Raw genomic sequence first — 22,596 nt, 5'->3', positions numbered from 1 at the left:
TTAGTGGCCAGATTTAAAGGGGTATTCCAGGCAAAAACTTTTTTATATAGATCATCTGGCTCCAGAAAGTTAAACAGATTTGTAAATTACTTCTATTAAAAAATCTTAACTTCAGAAGCTCATAAGTACTGAAAGGATTAAGATTTTTTAATAGAAGTAATTTACAAATCTGTTTAACTTTCTGGAGCCAGTTGAGGTGTGTGTGTGTGTGTGTCTGTCTTTGCGTCTTTGCCTGGATAACCCCTTTAATGCACATGTATTGATACAGGCGGATGATCTCTTACATGCAGAGAATGCAGCTCCACAGAAGAAAATCATAGCCCAAAATAGATGACAGCCCTTTTATATGAGCTGATTGGATAAGGAACCCTGGTGGCTCTTGGTGCATAACTTTATTACCAATCACAGGGTTTCTTTTACACTTTCTTTCTTAGTAGCAAAAGCTTGTTATCCAATAAAAACCTAATTATTTTACCATAGTCTTTTGGATAGTTTTCGAGCATCACTGGGCGCTGGCCAGAACTAAGACAATGGCTAATTGGAACTAGAGATAGATATCAAAATATGTTGCCAACAAAAACTGCCCCCAATAAGATTCTACCCTAATTGAGGTGGGGGCTTTCAGAGGTAGAGCCGAGAGGAGTCTGAGTGCACTGAGGGGAACAGACAACTACATCCTAACTCTGTTGCCGTCTACACCAGGGTTTCCCAATAAAGACTCATTCAGCTGTTTCAAAACTACAACTCCCAGCATGCCTGGACAACCAGGGCTGTTCAGGCATGCTGGGAATTTAGTTTCACAACAACTGAAGGCACCCCTGGTTGGGAAACACTGGCCTAGAGTAATGTGAATTTTAGGGGGGGGGGAGCAATTTAACAGTACAACCTCTTATCTCTAACCGTGTAAGAGCTTAAAGGGGTACTCTGTGGCTCACCGTTTGGAACAAACTGTTCTGAACGCTGGTGCCGGGAGCTTGTGACCTCATAGCCCCGCCCCCTCAATGTAAATCTATGGGAGGGGGCGTGACAGCAGTCACACCCCCTCCCATTGACTTTCATTGAGGGGGCGGGGTGTGATGTCACGAGAGGCGGAGCGATGACATCTTGAGCTCCCGGCTCCAACGTTCAGAACAGTTTGTTCCAAACGCTGAGCAGCGGAGAACCCCCTTTTAAAGGGTCATTCCGTGGGAAACCATTTTTTCCATATCATCTGGTGCCAGAAAGTTATACAGATTCTTAAATGACTTCTATTTAAAAATCTTAATCCTTCCAGTACTACTTAGGGGCTGTATACTACAGAGGAAATGCTTATCTTTCTAGATTTCTCTGATGTCATGGCCACAGTGCTCTCCACTGACCTCTGCTGTCCATTTTTAGGTACTGTCCGGAGCAGCATATGGTTGCTATGAGGATTTTCTCCTGTTCTGGACAGTTCTTAAAATGGACAGCAGAGGTCAGTAGTCAGTACTGTAAGGATTAAGATTTTTAAATAGAAGTAATTTACAAATCTAGAGTGAAGTGTAATCACTCAAAGATTTCACCTACAACGGTGCATAATGATACTTCAGAAATTCCAGATTATTAGTATATTTTACATAAAATAACAGTAAAAAATATCCTGGCACAGAATGTAGGAATGTACCACCCCTGGGCCCTAGTGGGGATATTCACACTATATCTACAAATTAAAACCTTGATTAGTGATTATAAAAAATACATAAATAGCATCAATCCAATAATCCGGCAACCTAGTGGTTCAGTATATCTGCAGACAATAGGAGGTATGTCCAGAAGAAATGTAATATAGATGTATAAATGTAGAGATGAGCGAACTTACAGTAAACTTCTCGGCTCGGCAGTTGATGACTTTTCCTGTATAAATTAGTTCAGCTTTCCGATGCTCCCGTGGGCTGGAAAAGGTGGATACAGTCCTAGGAAAGTCTCCTAGGACTGTATCCACCTTTTCCAGCCCATGGGAGCATCGGAAAGCTGAACTAATTTATACAGGAAAAGTCATCAACTGCCGAGCCGAGAAGTTTACTGTAAGTTCGCTCATCTCTACATTTATACATCTATATTACATTTCTTCTGGACATACCTCCTATTGTCTGCAGATATACTGAACCACTAGGTTGCCGGATTATTGGATTGATGCTATTTATGTATTTTTTATAATCACTAATCAAGGTTTTAATTTGTAGATATAGTGTGAATATCCCCACTAGGGCCCAGGGGTGGTACATTCCTACATTCTGTGCCAGGATATTTTTTACTGTTATTTTATGTAAAATATACTAATAATCTGGAATTTCTGAAGTATCATTATGCACCGTTGTAGGTGAAATCTTTGAGTGATTATACTTTACTCTTTTTGACATTTTCTGGCCGGTGGGTTCCGGTACTTAATCACACTATGCTCAGATTTTTGGTTGTGAGCTGCACCTTTTTTTTTTATTTTTTTTTTAGATTTTATTTTTTTTTAAATTTACAAATCTTTTTAGATTTCTGGCACCAGTTGATTAAAAAAAAGTTTTCCACGGTAGTACCCCTTTAAACAGATTTGTAAGTTACTTCTATTAAAAAAAATCTTTGCCCTTCCTGTACTTTTTAGCAGCTGTATGCTACAGAGTAAATTATTTTTCTTGTTGAATTTCTCTTTTGCCTTGTCCACAGTGCTCTCTGCTGACACCTCTGTCCAGGTCAGACTGTCCAGAGCAGCATAGGTTTGCAATGGGGATTTTCTCCTCTCTGGACAGTTCCTGACCTGAACAAGTGGAGTCAGCAGAGAGCACTGTGGACAACACAAAAAAAAAACCTCAAAAAAAGAATTTCCTCTGTTGTATACAGCTGCTAATAAGTACTGGAAGGATTAAGATTTTTTTTTTTTTTAATAGAAGGAATTTACAAATCTGTTTAACTGTCTGGCACCAGTAGATTTAAAAATAAAAAGTTTTCCACCGGAGTACCCCTTTAATGGGTGTGGGATTTTGACCCTTCAGTCATTGTTGTGCAGCAGTGGCGTCACGTGCCAGTCTGGGGAACTTGCTCCGTCTTGTCGCGGACTGGTTTGCTGAAGACAGCCGCTGCCTCCCGAGCCTCTGTCTAGGTGACAGGATATTTTGGGCATCACTGAGGTCAGGGTTCGGCTGCTGTGTATGGAGACTTTATAACAAGTGCACTCCTATGGGGCTAGAGAACTCTTCCACCACTAGGTGGCGCTGCTTCCATAGAGATGGATATAGTGTTGCGATAACATTTAGAACGTTCCTGGTTATTGCCTACAAACTGATATCTGATACAGACAAGTAAAGGCAAATGCTGGATTCACCTTCTTATGGGGCGTTCACACGGCCGTCTGTCCCAGTTTTTTTTTTTAAGTTTTTTTATCCCCGTTTCTGTTCTGTTCTTGCAGGCTGTAAACAGATTAAACATTTATTATTATTTTTTTTTTAATCCCACTCATGTCAATGGGATTATTTTTTTAACCATTCGTTTGCACCCATCTGCACTTATTTCTTTTATTTTTATTTTTTTTTTGACTGCAGAAAAAAACGCCACATGCAGTACTTTTTCGTCCATCAAAAAAATAACGGAAGAAAAAACTGATAGTAAATTTAACCACTACTCAGTCTATGGAAAACTGAGCCTTTAATGTCACCCGTTTGCATCTGTTTTTTTTAATCACTCTTTATCATTTTTTACTTCTGAGCATGCTCAGAACTATATTTTTGTGTTAAAGGGGTACTCCACACCCCTAGACATCTTATCCCCTATCCAAAGGATAGGGGATAAGATGTCAGATTGGCGGGGTCCCGCTGCTGTGGGCCCCCGGGATCTCCTGCTTCTGCACCCACCTGTTTAGCTTCCACCTCACACCGGCAACGCTGGAGGCTTCGGAGCCCAACCACAATGGCGGACGAGCGTGACGTCGCGCTCAATGCAAGTCTATGGTAGGTCCGTCACGCCCCCTCCCATAGATTTGCATTGAGGGGGCGGGGCATGATGTCACGCTCGTCCGCCAGCGTTGCCGGTGAGGTGGAAGCCGAACCGGTGGGTGTAGAAGCAGAGATACCGGGGGCCCACAGCAGCGGGACCTTGGCGATCTGACATCTTTGGATAGGGGATAAGATGTCTAGGGGTGGAGTACCCCTTTAACTTGTAGTTTTGCAACAACTGAAGGCCCCCTGGTGCGACAACACTGGCCTAGAGTTATGTGAATTTGAGGGGGAGCAATATAACAGTACAACCTATATTATCTCTGCCCGTGTGAGGGAATGCTGGGAGTTGTAGTTTTGTAACAGCTGGAGACACACTTTGGAAAGCACTGCCCTACGCACGCACACAAGACAGGATTAGGGACAACTTAGTGAATGTCCTTAGTGGCCCAGCCAGAGCCTGGACCCAATGAGACGTCTCTGGAGAAACCTGAAAATGGCTTCACGGACCGTCCCCATCCAACCTGACCGAGCTGAGAGGATCTACAGAGAAGAATGGTCAGAGGTGTAAACCCAGGAAGACTGGAATCACTGCCAAATGGGGGTTAAAGGGGTACACCACTGGAAAAGTTTTTTTTTTTTTTCTTAAATCAACTGGTGCCAGAAAGTTAAAAAGATTTGGAAATTACTTCTAGTAAAAAAAAAATCTTATTCCTTCCAGTACTTATCAGCTGCTATATGCTCCACAGGAAGTTCTTTTCTTTTTGACTTTCCTTTCTGTCTGACCACAGTGCTCTCTGCTGACTGGACAGTTCCTGACATGGACAGAGGTGTCAGCAGAGAGCGCTGTGGTCAGACAAAGGAAATTCAAAAAGAAAATAACTTTCTGTGGAGCATACAGAAGCTGATAAGTACTGGAAGGATTAAAGGGGTATTCCAGGCCAAAACTTTTTTATATATATATATATATCAACTGGCTCCAGAAAGTTAAACAGATTTGTACATTACTTCCATTAAAAAATCTTAATCCTTCCAATAGTTATTAGCTTCTGAAGTTGAGTTGTTGTTTTCTGTCTAACTGCTTTCTGATGACTCACGTCCCGGGAGCTGTGCAGTTCCTATGGGGATATTCTCCCATCATGCACAGCTCTCGGGACGTGACATCATCATTGACAAGTTAGACAGAAAACTTCAGAAGCTAATAACTATTGGAAGGATTAATATTTTTTAATAGAAGTAATTTACAAATCTGTTTAACTTTCTGGAGCCAGATGATATATATAAAAAAAGGTTTTGCCTGGAATACCCCTTTAAGATTTTTTTTTTTTTTTTTTTTTAATAGAAGTAATTTACAAATCTGTTTAACCTCTAATGGATGCAGGGTGTACCTGTACGCCCTGCTCCCGCAATATAACTCGGGATCATGCTGTGACTCCGCGTCATATTGTGTAGGTCCCGGCGGCTAACGGTAACCGAGACCCGTGGCTAATACTGGACATCACTGATCGCGGTGATGTCCGGTATTAACCCCTTAGACTCGGCGATCAAAGTTGATTGCCGCGTCTAAAATGTAAGAAAAAAAAACACATCCCGGCAGCTCAGTTTGACTGAGCGGGATCATTGCGCTGAAACCGTGGTGTCCCGATAAGCGGATCGGCGATTGATAGCTCCAAGCCTGAGATCCAGGCTTGAGCAATTGACCGCCGATAACACTGATCAATGCAGTGCTATGGCATAGCATTGATCAGTGTATTGCATGTTATAGTCCCCAATGGAAGCTATAACATTGAAAAAAAAAAGAGGGAAAAAAAGTTAGATGATTTAACCCTTTCCCTAATAAGTTTGAATCACCCCCCTTTTCCCATTTAAAAAAAAATGTTTTTTTTATATATATGTGTATACACACACACACACACACACACACACACGTGGTATTGCCGCATGCGTAAATGTCCAACCTATAAATATAGATCATTAATTAAATTGCGTGGTCAATAGCGTACACGTAAAAAAAAAAAAATCCAAAGTCCAAAATAGCGTATTTTTGGTCTCTTTTTATACCATAAAAAAAATGAATAAAAAGTTATCAAAAAGTCCGATCAAAACAAAAATGGTACCGCTAAAAACTTCAGATCACGACGCAAAAAAATTTTTAAACGTTGTAATTTTTTGTGCATGTAGTTATGATTTTTTTCAGAAGTAAAACAAAATGAAACCTACCGTATTTTTCACCATATAAGACGCTCCGGCATATAAGACGCACCCAAAGGGTGAAAATCTAGAAAAAAATAAAGATTCTGAACCTTTAACCTGCAGACCTCCAGATGTTGCAAAACTACAACTCCCAGCAAGCCCGGAGTTGTAGTTTTGCAACATCTGGAGGTCCGCAGGTTGAAGACCACTGGTATAGGAGGTAATACTCACGTGTACCTCCCGCTACCGCTGCCCTGGATGTCGCCCTCCATCGCTGTCGCCGCGTCCCCGTGGTGTCCCCGTTGCTCCGGAACGTCTCTGCTGCCCGGGTATCCTCGCTCTCCGTCGCCGCCATCACGTCGCTACGCACGCCGCTCCTATTGGATGACGGGACGGCGTGCGCAGCGACGTGATGATGACGAAGGAGAGCGCCGCCATGCAGGGGATCCCGGCACGGAGCAGACACCGAGGAGGCAGGTAAGTTCCCTCCCGGTGTCCTGTAGGCTGTTCGGGACGCCGCGATTTTACCGCGGCGGTCCCAAACAGCCCGACTGAACAGCTGGGTTAGTGTCACTTTCGCTGCAGACGCGGCGGTCAGCTTTGATCGCTGCGTCTGAAGGGTTAATACAGGGCATCGCCGCGATCGGTGATGTCCTGTATTAGCCGCGGGTCCCGGCCGTTGATGGCCGCAGGGACCGCCGCGATAGGTGTGTATTCGCCGTATAAGACGCACCAACTTTCCCCCCCCCCCAGTTTTGGGGAAGAAAAAGTGCGTCTTATACGGCGAAAAATACGGTATATACCTAAGTAGGGTATCATTTTAACCATATATTCTGTAGGTCCAAAGAGGTGTCATTTCTACCAAAAAATGTACTACCTAAAAACAAAAGCCCCCAAAAGTTACAAAATGGCGTGTTTTTTTTAAAAAAAATTTATTTTAATTTTTTTGTCACACAATGATTTTTTATTTATTTTTTTGCCATAAATTTTTGGGTAAAATGTCTGTCATTCCAAAGTAGAATTGGTGGCGCAAAAAAAAAAAAAAAAATAAGCCATCGTATGAGTCTGTAGGTGCAAAATTGAAAGGGTGATGATTTTTAAAAGAAGAGGAGGAAAAAACGAAAGTGGAAAAACCCTGAGTCCTTAAAGGGGTACTCCGGTGAAAACCTTTTTTCTTTTAAATCAACTGGTGGCAGAAAGTTAAACATATTTGTAAATGACTTCTATTAAAAAAATCTTAATCCTTCCAGTACTTATTAGCTGCTGAATGCTACAGAGGAAATTCCTTTCTTTTTGGAACACTGATGACATCACGACCACAGTGCTCTCTGCTGACATCTCTGTCCATTTTAGCAACCATGCAGAGCAGATGTATGCGAAGGGCAGCATGGTGGCTCAGTGGTTAGCACTGCTGCCTTGCAGTGCTGGGGCCTTGGGTTCAAATCCCACTAAGGACAACAATAAATAAAGAGTTATTATTATAATAATGTCAGCAGAGAGCACTGTGCTCGTGATGTCATCAGAGAGAATTCCAAAAAGAAAAGAATTTCCTCTGTAGTATTCAGCAGCTAATAAGTACAGGAAGGATTAAGATTTTTTTAATAGAAGTAATTTACAAATATGTTTATCTTTCTGCCACCAGTTGATTTAAAAGATTAAAGGTTTTCACTGGAGTACCCGTTTAAGGGGTTAACTTTCTGGCACCAGTTGATTTAAAAAAAAAAAAAAAGTTTTCCAGTGGAGTACCCCTTTAACTTATCCCTGAGTAAAGGGTATGAATACTTATGTCACTGTGAGATTTGTAACATTTTGTCATTATGGGGCATTAAAGGGGTTATCCAGGAAAAAACTTTTTATGTATATCAACTGGCTCCAGAAAGGTAAACATATTTGTAAATTACTTCTATTAAAAAAAATCTTAATCCTTCCAGTACTTATGAGCTGCTGAAGTTGAGTTGTTCTTTTCTGTCTAAGTGCTCTCTGATGACACCTGTCTCGGGAACTGTCCAGAGTAGAAGCAAATCCCCACAGCAAAACTCTTCTCTGTGCAGTTCCCAAGACAAGCAGAGATGTCAGCAGAGAGCAATGTTGGCAGACAGAAAAACAACAACTCAACTTCAGCAGCTGATAACTATTGAAAGGTTTAAGATTTTTTAATAGAAGTAATTTACAAATCTATTTAATTTTCTGGAGCCAGTTGATATAAAAAAAAATTTTTTCCTGGAATACTGGGGGGGGTATGAAAACTTTCTGAATGCACTGTATATGACACGGTAGATGTGTCAAACTTTGTGCAGAGGAACCATAAAGCAGTTACCCATAGCGCCCCCTATAGACTGAGGAGGTCTCACAGGTGCAGCGCCCCCTATAGTCTGAGGAGATCTCACAGGTGCAGCGCCCCCTATAGTCTGAGGAGGTCTCACAGCAGCAGCGCCCCCTATAGTCTGAGGAGGTCTCACAGGTGCAGCGCCCCCTATAGTCTGAGGAGGTCTCACAGGTGCAGCGTCCCCTATAGTCTGAGGAGGTCTCACAGCAGCAGCGCCCCCTATAGTCTGAGGAGGTCTCACAGGTGCAGCGCCCCCTATAGTCTGAGGAGGTCTCACAGGTGCAGCGCCCCCTATAGTCTGAGGTCTCACAGCAGCAGCGCCCCCTATAGTCTGAGGAGGTCTCACAGCAGCAGTGCCCCCTATAGTCTGAGGAGGTCTCACAGCAGCAGCGCCCCCTATAGTCTGAGGAGGTCTCACAGGTGCAGCGCCCCCTATAGTCTGAGGAGATCTCACAGGTGCAGCGCCCCCTATAGTCTGAGGAGATCTCACAGGTGCAGCGCCCCCTATAGTCTGAGGAGGTCTCACAGGTGCAGCGCCCCCTATAGTCTGAGGAGGTCTCACAGGTGCAGCGCCCCCTATAGTCTGAGGAGGTCTCACAGGTGCAGCGCCCCCTATAGTCTGAGGAGGTCTCACGGGTGCAGCGCCCCCTATAGTCTGAGGAGGTCTCACAGGTGCAGCGCCCCCTATAGTCTGAGGAGGTCTCACAGGTGCAGCGCCCCCTATAGTCTGAGGAGGTCTCACAGGTGCAGCGCCCCCTATAGTCTGAGGAGGTCTCACAGGTGCAGCGCCCCCTATAGTCTGAGGTCTCACAGGTGCAGCGCCCCCTATAGTCTGAGGAGGTCTCACAGGTGCAGCGCCCCCTATAGTCTGAGGAGGTCTCACAGGTGCAGCGTCCCCTATAGTCTGAGGAGGTCTCACAGGTGCAGCGCCCCCTATAGTCTGAGGAGGTCTCACAGGTGCAGCGCCCCCTATAGTCTGAGGAGGTCTCACAGGTGCAGCGCCCCCTATAGTCTGAGGAGGTCTCACAGATTCAGCGCCCCCTATAGTCTGAGGAGGTCTCACAGCAGCAGCGCCCCCTATAGTCTGAGGAGGTCTCACAGGTGCAGCGCCCCCTATAGTCTGGGGAGGTCTCACAGGTGCAGCGCCCCCTATAGTCTGAGGAGGTCTCACAGGTGCAGCGTCCCCTATAGTCTGAGGAGGTCTCACAGGTGCAGCGCCCCCTATAGTCTGAGGAGGTCTCATAGGTGCAGCGCCCCCTATAGTCTGAGGTCTCACAGGTGCAGCGCCCCCTATAGTCTGAGGAGGTCTCACAGGTGCAGCGTCCCCTATAGTCTGAGGAGGTCTCACAGGTGCAGCGCCCCCTATAGTCTGAGGAGGTCTCACAGGTGCAGCGCCCCCTATAGTCTGAGGTCTCACAGGTGCAGCGCCCCCTATAGTCTGAGGTCTCACAGGTGCAGCGCCCCCTATAGTCTGAGGAGGTCTCACAGGTGCAGCGCCCCCTATAGTCTGAGGAGGTCTCACAGGTGCAGCGCCCCCTATAGTCTGAGGAGGTCTCACAGGTGCAGCGCCCCCTATAGTCTGAGGAGGTCTCACAGGTGCAGCGCCCCCTATAGTCTGAGGAGGTCTCACAGGTGCAGCGCCCCCTATAGTCTGAGGTCTCACAGGTGCAGCGCCCCCTATAGTCTGAGGAGGTCTCACAGGTGCAGCGCCCCCTATAGTCTGAGGAGGTCTCACAGGTGCAGCGCCCCCTATAGTCTGAGGAGGTCTCACAGGTGCAGCGCCCCCTATAGTCTGAGGTCTCACAGGTGCAGCGCCCCCTATAGTCTGAGGAGATCTCACAGGTGCAGCGCCCCCTATAGTCTGAGGAGGTCTCACAGGTGCAGCGCCCCCTATAGTCTGAGGAGGTCTCACAGGTGCAGCGCCCCCTATAGTCTGAGGAGGTCTCACAGGTGCAGCGCCCCCTATAGTCTGAGGAGGTCTCACAGGTGCAGCGCCCCCTATAGTCTGAGATATCACAGGTGCAGCGCCCCCTATAGTCTGAGGAGGTGTCACAGGTGCAGCGCCCCCTATAGTCTGAGGTCTCACAGGTGCAGCGCCCCCTATAGTCTGAGGAGGTCTCACAGCAGCAGCGTCCCCTATAGTCTGAGGAGGTCTCACAGGTGCAGCGCCCCCTATAGTCTGAGGAGGTCTCACAGGTGCAGCGCCCCCTATAGTCCGGTGCAGGGTCATGTGACTGAGTGTCAGCTCTCGGGTCCAGCAGTGACGTCACTCCCCGGTGCTCCGCTCCTCCCCCCGCTCCGGGCTCATCTGCTGATTCAGCGGATCCGGTTGTCAGTCTTCTCCCGGCTCCGCTCGGTTCTCCTCTCTGCTCCGGACATGACGGCTCTGGGGGTGCAGGTAAGAGGCGGCGGAGGGGACCCCGAGAACCCCAATCGGGAGCCCCAAAACTTCCTGAACTTCACGGGCACCGAAATAACTTCTCCGAAAGTTCCCGAAGTGTCCGCAGGGTCCGGGGGGGCGCTGCTCGTGGATCGGGGGTCGTGCTTGGGAGTGAGGGGTTCGGGGTCCCAGGGATTTCTGGAAGGGGGGGGGGGGGGGGGGGAATAGGGATTTGGGGGTCACGTGATGTTATTACAAATCTTGTTTTGACACAAATAACCTGATGACCCGGGAAAATGAGCGCCCCCTGCCGCCCGCCCCGGGAACAACGAGGACAGGGGGCAACATGGGATCGGGCGGCCCAACTGGAGGTCTCCATTTGCTGCTGAACTACAACTCCCAGCATGACCCAGTGCCCGGCTATACTGGGGGATGTATTATCACAAGCGCTATAAAACCTCTGGAGATCAGTTATATATAGGGGCAACATACAGGGGGCGTCCTTCATACAGGATCATCACACATAACTACACAATCATCATTCATACAGCATCATATATACAAGATCATCATCGCACAACTACACAATCATCATATATACAGGATCATCACACATAACTACACAACCATCATCATATATACAGGATCATCACACAACTACACAATCATCATTCATACAGCATCATATATACAGGATCATCACACATAACTACACAGTCATCATTCACACAGCATCATATATACAAGATCATCACACATAACTACACAATCATCATATATACAGGATCATCACACATAACTACTCAGTCATCATTCATACAGCATTATATATACAGGATCATCACACATAACTACACAGTCATCATTCACACAGCATTATATATACAGGATCATCACACATAACTACACAGTCATCATTCATACAGCATTATATATACAGGATCATCACACATAACTACTCAATCATCATTTATACAGGATCATCACACATAACTACTTAATCATCATTCATACAGCATCATATGTACAGGATCATCACACATAACTACACAGTCATCATTCACACAGCATCATATATACAGGATCATCACACATAACTACTCAATCATCATTCATACAGCATCATATATACAGGATCATCACACATAACTACTCAGTCATCATTCATACAGCATCATATATACAGGATCATCACACATAACTACTCAGTCATCATTCATACAGCATCATATATACAGGATCATCACACATAACTACACAGTCATCATTCATACAGCATTATATATACAGGATCATCACACATAACTACACAGTCATCATTCACACAGCATCATATATACAGGATCATCACACATAACTACTCAATCATCATTTATACAGGATCATCACACATAACTACTCAATCATCATTCATACAGCATCATATGTACAGGATCATCACACATAACTACACAGTCATCATTCACACAGCATCATATATACAGGATCATCACACATAACTACTCAATCATCATTCATACAGCATCATATATACAGGATCATCACACATAACTACTCAGTCATCATTCATACAGCATCATATATACAGGATCATCACACATAACTACTCAGTCATCATTCATACAGCATCATATATACAGGATCATCACACATAACTACACAATCATCATTCATACAGCATCATATATACAGGATCATCACACATAACTACTCAGTCATCATTCACACAGCATCATATATACAGGATCATCACACATAACTACACAGTCATCATTCATACAGCATCATATATACAAGATCATCACACATAACTACACAATCATCATATATACAGGATCATCACACATAACTACACAGTCATCATTCACACAGCATCATATATACAGGATCATCACACATAACTACACAGTCATCATTCATACAGCATCATATATACAGGATCATCACACATAACTACACAGTCATCATTCACACAGCATCATATATACAGGATCATCACACATAACTACTCAATCATCATTTATACAGGATCATCACACATAACTACTCAATCATCATTCATACAGCATCATATGTACAGGATCATCACACATAACTACACAGTCATCATTCATACAGCATTATATATACATGATCATCATCACACATAACTACACAACCATCATTCATACAGCGTCATATATACAGGATCATCCCACATAACTACACAATCATCATTCATACAGCATCATATATACAGGATCATCACACATAACTACTCAGTCATCATTCATACAGCATCATATGTACAGGATCATCATCATCACACATAACTACACAGTCATCATTCATACAGCATCATATATACAAGATCATCATCACACATAACTACACAACCATCATTCATACAGCATCATATATACAGGATCATCACACATAACTACACAACCATCATTCATACAGCATCATATATACAGGATCATCACACATAACTACACAGTCATCATTCATACAGCATCATATATACATGATCATCACACACATAACTACTCAATCATCATTCATACAGCATCATATATACAAGATCATCACACATAACTACTAAATCATCATTCATACAGCATCATATATACAAGATCATCACACATAACTACACAACCATCATTCATACAGCATCATATATACATTATCATCATCACACATAACTACACAACCATCATTCATACAGCATCATATATACAGGATCATCACACATAACTACACAACCATCATTCATACAGCATTATATATACATGATCATCACACATAATTACACAATCATCCTTCATACAGCATCATATATACAAGATCATCATCACACATAACTACACACTCATCGTTCATACAGCATCATATATACATTATCATCACACATAACTACACAATCATCACTCATACATCATATATACATGATCATCATCACACATAACTACACAACCATCATTCATACAGCATCATATATACATTATCATCATCATCACACATAACTACACAATCATCACTCATACAACATATATACATGATCAGCATCACACATAACTACACAATCATCATTCATACAGCATTATATTTACATGATCATCATTCATACAGCATTATATATACATGATCATCATTCATACAGCATCATATGTACAGGATCATCATCATCACACATAACTACACAATCATCATTCATACAGCATCATATATACAGGATCATAATCACACATAACTACTCAGTCATCATTCATACAGCATCATATATACAAGATCATCACACATAACTACACAATCATCATTCATACAGCATCATATATACAAGATCATCATTCACACAGATATGTTTACATCATATACACAGAATCTTACATAAACACATCTACATACTGAGACATCATACATGTACGTCCATCACACATACGGGACCTGTCCATCACACATACGGGACCTGTCCATTACACATACGGTATCTGTCCATCACACATACGGTATCTGTCCATCACACATACGGGACCTGTCCATTACACATACGGGACCTGTCCATCACACATACGGGACCTGTCCATCACACATACGGGACCTGTCCATCACGCATACAGGACATCATATACATGACACCCCGGCGCCCCCATCATAGTGGAGGGGACATGTCTGATCATCATCCTGCAGACTATAATTTTACACCCCCTCGGGCCCCAGGTCAGACACGTGAGGGCCCCAGTGTCCCTGCCCTATACTTCTCTCCCAGGACTCTGAGGGTTAATGGCTGCGGCTGTTTATAACCTGTACTTTATATGGGTGATTATCATCCGCCCTGTGATTGGAGGAGACGGTTTACAGCCTCAGTGCAGAGCAATGTCTGCTGGGGAAAGGTCGTCCATAAACAGGGAGAATGGGCCCAACCCCCAAAACTGGGAACGTGTGTGATGTGTGTTATAGGGAGGGAACGTGTGTTATAGGGAGGGAACGTGTGTGATGTGTGTTATAGGGAGGGAACGTGTGTTATAGGGAAGGAACGTGTTATAGGGAGGGAACGTGTGTGATGTGTGTTATAGGGAGGGAACGTGTGTTATAGGGAAGGAACGTGTGTGATGTGTGTTATAGGGAGGGAACGTGTGTTATAGGGAGGGAACGTGTGTGATGTTTCATACAGGACAGTATAGGGATGGCGGTTGTATATAGGACAGTATAGGGAGGGCGGTTGTATAAGGACGGCAGTTGTGTATAGGACAGTATAGGGATGGCGGTTGTATATAGGCCAGTATAGGGAGGGCGGTTGTATATAGGCCAGTATAGGGATGGCGGTTGTATATAGGACAGTATAGGGAGGGCGGTTGTATATAGGACAGTATAGGGAGGGCGGTTGTATATAGGTCAGTATGGGGATGGCGGTTGTATATAGGACAGTATAGGGAGGGCGGTTGTATATAGGCCAGTATAGGGAGGGCGGTTGTATATAGGCCAGTATAGGGATGGCGGTTGTATATAGGACAGTATAGGGATGGCGGTTGTATAAAGGACAGTATAGGGATGGCGGTTGTATATAGGACAGTATAGGGATGGCGGTTGTATATAGGACAGTATAGGGATGGCGGTTGTATATAGGACAGTATAGGGATGGCGGTTGTATATAGGACAGTATGGGGATGGCGGTTGTATATAGGTCAGTATGGGGAGGGCGGTTGTATATAGGACAGTATAGGGAGGGCGGTTGTATATAGGTCAGTATGGGGATGGCGGTTGTATATAGGACAGTATAGGGAGGGCGGTTGTATATAGGTCAGTATTGGGATGGCGGTTGTATATAGGACAGTATAGGGATGGCGGTTGTATATAGGACAGTATAGGAATGGCGGTTGTATAAGGATGGCAGTTGTGTATAGGACAATATAGGGATGGCGGTTGTATATAGGACAGTATAGGGATGGCGGTTGTATAAAGGACAGTATAGGGATGGCGGTTGTGTATAGGACAATATAGGGATGGCGGTTGTATATAGGTCAGTATAGGGATGGCGGTTGTATATAGGACAGTATAGGGATGGCGGTTGTATATAGGTCAGTATAGGGATGGTGGTTGTATATAGGTCAGAATAGGGATGGCGGTTGTATATAGGACAGTATAGGGATGGCGGCTGTATAGGGATGGCGGCTGTATAGGGATGGCGGTTGTATATAGGTCAGTATAGGGATGGCGGTTGTGTAGGGATGGCGGCTGTATAGGGATGGTTGTTGCATAGGGATGGCGGTTGTATATAGGTCAGTATAGGGATGGCGGTTGTATATAGGTCAGTATGGGGATGGTGGTTGTATATAGGTCAGTATAGGGATGGCGGTTGTATATAGGTCAGTATAGGGATGGCGGTTGTATATAGGACAGTATAGGGATGGCGGTTGTATATAGGACAGTATAGGGATGGCGGTTGTATATAGGACAGTATAGGGATGGCGGTTGTATATAGGTCAGTATGGGGATGGTGGTTGTATATAGGTCAGTATAGGGATGGCGGTTGTATATAGGTCAGTATAGGGATGGCGGCTGTATAGGGATGGCGGTTGTATATAGGACAGTATAGGGATGGCGGTTGTATATAGGACAGTATAGGGATGGCGGTTGTATATAGGACAGTATAGGGATGGCGGTTGTATATAGGACAGTATAGGGATGGCGGTTGTATATAGGACAGTATAGGGATGGCGGTTGTATATAGGTCAGTATGGGGATGGTGGTTGTATATAGGTCAGTATAGGGATGGCGGTTGTATATAGGTCAGTATAGGGATGGCGGCTGTATAGGGATGGCGGCTGTATAGGGATGGTTGTTGCATAGAGATTGCGGTTGTATAGGGATGGCGGTTGTATATAGGACAGTATAGGGATGGCGGCTGTATAGGGATGGTTGTTGCATAGAGATGGCGGTTGTATAGGGATGGCGGTTGTATATAGGACAGTATAGGGATGGCGGCTGTATAGGGATGGTTGTTGCATAGAGATGGCGGTTGTATAGGGATGGCGGTTGTATATAGGTCAGTATAGGGATGGTGGTTGTATATAGGACAGTATAGGGATGGCGGCTGTATAGGGATGGTTGTTGCATAGAGATGGCGGTTGTATAGGGATGGCGGTTGTATATAGGTCAGTATAGGGATGGTGGTTGTATATAGGACAGTATAGGGATGGCGGCTGTATAGGGATGGTTGTTGCATAGAGATGGCGGTTGTATAGGGATGGCGGTTGTATATAGGTCAGTATAGGGATGGTGGTTGTATATAGGACAGTATAGGGATGGCGGCTGTATAGGGATGGTTGTTGCATAGAGATGGCGGTTGTATAGGGATGGCGGTTGTATATAGGTCAGTATAGGGATGGTGGTTGTATATAGGACAGTATAGGGATGGCGGCTGTATAGGGATGGCGGCTGTATAGGGATGGTTGTTGCATAGAGATGGCGGTTGTATAGGGATGGCAGTTGTATATAGGTCAGTATAGGGATGGTGGTTGTATATAGGACAGTATAGGGATGGCGGCTGTATAGGGATGGCGGCTGTATAGGGATGGTTGTTGCATAGAGATGGCGGTTGTATAGGGATGGCAGTTGTATATAGGTCAGTATAGGGATGGTGGTTGTATATAGGACAGTATAGGGATGGCGGCTGTATAGAAATGGCGGCTGTATAGGGATGGTTGTTGCATAGAGATGGCGGTTGTATAGGGATGGCGGTTGTATATAGGTCAGTATAGGGATGGTGGTTGTATATAGGACAGTATAGGGATGGCGGCTGTATAGGGATGGTTGTTGCATAGAGATGGCGGTTGTATAGGGATGGCGGTTGTATATAGGTCAGTATAGAGATGGCGGTTGTTTACAGTCCAGTTGGTGGCAGTCAGTGTCCGGTAATAGATGTTGCAGATGATGGCGATATTGTCCCCTGTGGTCTCCTTCCTAATGGCTGCCGTTTTGTCCACAGTTGAAGCCCACCATGCCTCAGCTCCGCCCCCGCTCCTTCTTTGAGACCCTCATCCGGGTTCTGATCACGCTCAGCGTGGGCACGGCGGTGGTCTTGTCCTCCATCTCGGTGTGTGACGGTCACTGGCTTTCTTCTCCAGGACGACAGCTCTTTGGCGTGTGGGGAACGTGTGGGCAGGAGACGTGCAGCCCGGAGATGGCGCGGGTCAGCAGAGCCATGGTGGTGGTCCGCACGGGCGTGTCTCTGGCCGTTGTCATGGCGATCTTCGGTCTGGAGCTGCTGATGATTTCCCAGCTGTGTGAGGACGGACATTCCCGGAAGAAGTGGTGCCTGGGCTCGGTGCTGCTCCTGGCGGCCTTCTTCCTCTCCTCCACCGGGACCCTCACCTACATCTTCCTCCTCAAGGACTTGGCGGAGTACAGCGCCTTCACCCTCACCTTCTGGTGCCAGTTCCTTGGCACTTTCCTCTTCTTCCTCAATGGCGTCAGCGGCCTGTACATTAACCGCCTGAGCGCCTGAGCTGCCCCAAAGTCAGCTCCACCGTAACGTGCAGAATATTCGGAGACTGTGGCCTCATGGAGGACTGAACATGGAGGACACCGGCAGCGCGGAGCCATGATGTTATGTGGCCCCCGGCACCAGGGATTGCACCGTAGAACGTCCCAAACGCTGGAGAAACCTGTGTGATGTATGCCACTACTGTAGTCCTGAGGGACAACCCTCATCATCCTCATCCAGAGACTGACGTTAGGCTGGGTGCACACTACGTTTTAGGCAATACGGGACCGCATATGTATGTGGGGGAGGGAGCCAGAACCGGGCGCTCCCGTATCCCTGCCGTATGTAATGTATTTCAATGAGCCGACCAGAGTGAAGCGCTGACTCCGGTCGGATTATTTTTCTCCCGTATGCGCTTTTCCCACCGGACCTAAAACCATGGTCCACCACCATTTTAGGTCCGATGGGAAAAGCGCATACGGGACAAAAATGATCCGACCGGAGTCAGTGCTTCACTCCGGTCGGCTCATTGAAATACATTACATACGGCAGGGATACGGGAGCGCCCGGTTTTAGCTCCCTCCGCATCCGTATACAGTCCCATATTGCATAAAACATAGTGTGAACCCAGCCTTAAAGGGGTATTCCAGGGAAAAAAAATTATTATAATTTTTTTTTTTTATATCATCTGGCTCCAGAAACTTAAACAGATTTGTAAATGACTTCTATTAAAAAAAATCTTAATCCTTCCAATAATTATCAGCTGCTGAAGTTGAGTTGTTCTTTTCTGTCTGGCAACAGTGCTCTCTGCTGACACCTCTGCTTGTCTCGGGAACTGCACAGAGTAGAAGAGGTTTGCTGTGGGGATTTGCTTTAAAACTGGGCGGTTCCCGAGACACGTGTCATCAGAGAGCACTTGGACAGAAAAGAACAACTCAACTTCAGCAGTTCATAAGTACTGAAAGGATTAAGATTTTTTTTTTTTTTTTAATAGAAGTAATTTACAAATCTGTTTAACTTTCTGGAGCCAGTTGATATATTTTTAAAAAAAGTCTTTTTTCCTGGATAACCCCTTTAACCCTTCACACACTGCATCTAATGTTTTATTTAGAGGCCCAGGCCAGATGATGATGATGATGATAGGGGGACATAATGATAATTAGGGGGTGATGATGATGAAGGGGACATGATGATCATGGGGAGGGGGGCGGATAATGATGATAATGGGAGGGAGAAGGAGGGCAATTATGATGGGGGGGGATGATGATGATGATGGGCTTTGTATACTTGGCTTCCTGCACTGTATATATGAATGCTGTGTTTGCTTTGTATAGAGTGAAATAAACCTGTTGAACAGAGTCCTCTGAATAGTGAGTCTGGTTGAAGAATAAGGTAAATCACCCAGGTCAGTGTTTCCCAACCAGGGTGCCTTCAGCTGTTGCAAAACTACAACTCCCAGCATGCCCGGACAGCCTTTGGCTGTCCGGGCATGCTGGGAGTTGTAGTTTTGCAACAGCTGCGGGCATCTGGGTTGGGAAACACTGATCAAGGGTGACCTCCGCTTTTAATTGTGCACATGTTGCTGCATGGCATATTGATGGTGGGTAACAGAAGAGAGCGCCCCCTAGTGATGGGGTAAACCCTGCACTTGTCTATACAAAGCAGCAATTAGTGGGAAAATATTTTTTTTTATATATATTTATTTTTTAAAATAAACTGGTGCCAGAAAGTTAAACAGATTTGTAAGTTGCTTCTATTAAAAAAAAAAAAATCTTAACCCTTCCAGTACTTATCAGCTGCTGTATGCTCTGCAGGAAGTTCTTTTCTTTTTGAATTTCCTTTCTGTCTGACCACAGAGCTCTCTGCTGACACCTCTGTCCATATTAGAAACTGTCCTGAGCAGGAGAGGGTGTTTATGGGGATTGGCTACTGCTCTGGACAGTTCCTAAAATGGACAGAGGTGTCAGCAGAGAGCGGTGTGGTCTGACAGAAAGGAAATTCAAAAAGAAAATAACTTCCTGTGGAGCATACAGCAGCTCACAAGTACTGGAAGGGTTAAGATTATTTTTTAATAGAAGTAATTTACAAATCTGTTTAACTTTCTGGCACCAGATGATTTAAAAAAAATAAAAAATTGTTTTTACACCAGAGTACCCCTTTAACATTGTCTGATTTTGCCCATAGCAACCTAAAGAAATAAAACCTAACTTGTGAATGGTTGCTATGGGCCAAACCAGACAGTTCTGGTTGCTATGGGCCAAACCAGACAGTTTTGGTTGCTATGGGCCAAACAAGTCTAGATTTGCCCTTAGCAGCCCGTCTCAGCTCCGCTTTCGTATCCTAAGGAGCTCTGGTAAAATTAAACCTGAACTGTGATTGGTTGCTATGGGTAAAACCAGACTTGTTTGGCCCATAGCAACCAAAACCATCTTTTTTCCATAGGAACCAAAACTGTCTGGCTGGTCCATAGCAACCATTCACAGCTCGGCCACAGTTTGGCCCATGGCAACCAAAACTGTCTGGTTCAGCCCTTAGCAACCAAAACTGTCTGGTTCAGCCCTTAGTAACCAAAACTGTCTGGTTTGTCCATAGCAACCAATCACAGCTTAGCTTTTATTTAAGGAATTTAGAATTTTTCTGCATAAAATCTCCAGAACAGAGTGAGTTCAGGTGATGCGATGTGTTGGCAGCAGCTACATGGCGGGAAGAGCGAGTCACCGAGGGAAGTAACCGGAGTCTTTGCTGCCGCAGATTATACGGAGTTACATTATAATGTTTCCGGATGCAGTCACATGACGTGATATATCTTTATAGGGGTGATCTTCATATAGAGTACATCAGTGTTTCCCAACCAGGGTGCCTCCATCTGTTGCAAAACTACAACTCCAAGCATGCCCGGACAGCCGTTGGCTGTCCGGGCATGCTGGGAGTTGTTGTTTTGCAACAGCTGGAGGCACCCTGGTTGGGAAACACTGGAGTACATGGTGAAATTCTGCTGCCTGCAGCCACCTCTGGGGTGCGCTCTATACATACTGTATACATTTACTAATGGCACAGTATGGGGTGAGCTCCCTCTAGTGGTGTCTGCAGGGAGCAGAATTTCTACATTGCACCTAAAGAAGAATATAATGGAATGAATCTGTGCAGATTGTTGGAGCTGATGATAAAGGTCAGAGACCACCATCTGCTTAATTGGGGGAGATATTCTTATTTTATTAGGTAATATTAAAATCCATCAAAGTGGGAGAACAGAATCCTATTCTGGCCTGAAGTGCTTCGTGGGGGAGTGCGGAGACTCTGAGCACTGGGGATTTTGTTCCTCCACTTCATTATGTATTTTAATATGGTTTAAAAAAATAGTTTATTTTATTCACGGTTAAGTTGACGCTTAAATCTGTGTATAAAACGGGTGTTTCTGCCTCTCGTTCTGGCAGCAGCATTAAACCCTCCTGTGTTCTGCTGCAGCATCACTCATTGCCGTGACAACACCCAGGCCAATCAGGAGGCGTGGATGATGAACCACTAGTCCACACCCTCCTGGATCGGCCTTTTTATATCACAGGCTTTTTTCATTGCGTTGCCTGTGATAGAGGTTTAGTTCTTGCACAAGCTCCTGCATTTATTATATTGTCCTCCTGTTTTCTGACCTTTGACTTGTTCTCTGACAACCCCTTTGCTTAGTGATTTGGTACTCCGCGACTTCCTGGTTCTGACTTGGCCTGCCTGATCTTGCACTTTTTTTTTTGGTCTGGTTTCTGTTTACCTGTCTTTGCTTCCTGGTCTGGTCCCTGGTTAACCCTTTGTATCCTGACTTACTCCCAGACCTATACACTGGTGTTTTTTATTTTTTGTTTTACCTCACTTGTTCAGAGTAGCGACTGTTGCCCATTGGGCGAATCATCAAGTAGGCAGGTAAAAGGATTGTGAGTGATTAGGTAATATTAAAATCCATTATAAAGTCCAAAACCAAAATCCTATTCGAGCTTGAAGAACTTTGTAGGGGAGGACGGAGACTCTGAGAGCCAAAGAGAGCGGCCACTGTGAGCACTGGATATTGTGAGGGCTAAAGAGAGCGGGCACTGTGAGCACTGGATATTGTGAGGGCTAAAGAGAGCGGGCACTGTGAGCACTGGATATTGTGAGGGCTAAAGAGAGCGGGCACTGTGAGCAGTGGAGACAGAGCGGGCACTGTGAGCACTGGATATTGTGAGGGCTAAAGAGAGTGGGCACTGTGAGCACTGGTTATTGAGAGGGCTAAAGAGAGTGGGCACTGTGAGCACTGGTTATTGAGAGGGCT

At 45.0% G+C, this 22,596-nt stretch overlaps 1 protein-coding gene across 1 annotated transcript; it reads left to right on the top strand.

Annotated features, from left to right (window-relative positions):
* Positions 1-10,695: 10,695 nt before the first annotated feature.
* Positions 10,696-18,636, top strand: TMEM37 (transmembrane protein 37). Its single transcript, XM_056534004.1, has 2 exons — positions 10,696-10,852; positions 17,802-18,636. The coding sequence occupies exons 1-2, from the start codon at positions 10,832-10,834 to the stop codon at positions 18,318-18,320; spliced, it is 540 nt and encodes a 179-aa protein (XP_056389979.1). The 5' UTR covers positions 10,696-10,831; the 3' UTR covers positions 18,321-18,636.
* The last annotated feature ends 3,960 nt before the right edge of the window (positions 18,637-22,596 follow it).

This window comes from Hyla sarda, chromosome 8, assembly GCF_029499605.1.
Source record: "Hyla sarda isolate aHylSar1 chromosome 8, aHylSar1.hap1, whole genome shotgun sequence".
In the NCBI taxonomy this organism is placed as follows: domain Eukaryota; kingdom Metazoa; phylum Chordata; class Amphibia; order Anura; family Hylidae; genus Hyla; species Hyla sarda.
This window is presented reverse-complemented; position numbering and strand designations above follow the sequence as displayed.

Coding starts and splice junctions, on each gene's coding strand:
- TMEM37 (XM_056534004.1), top strand. CDS start 10,832: ATGACGGCTCTGGGGGTGCAG. Junction 10,853..17,801: donor TGACGGCTCTGGGGGTGCAG/GTAAGAGGCGGC, acceptor TTTTGTCCACAG/TTGAAGCCCACCATGCCTCA.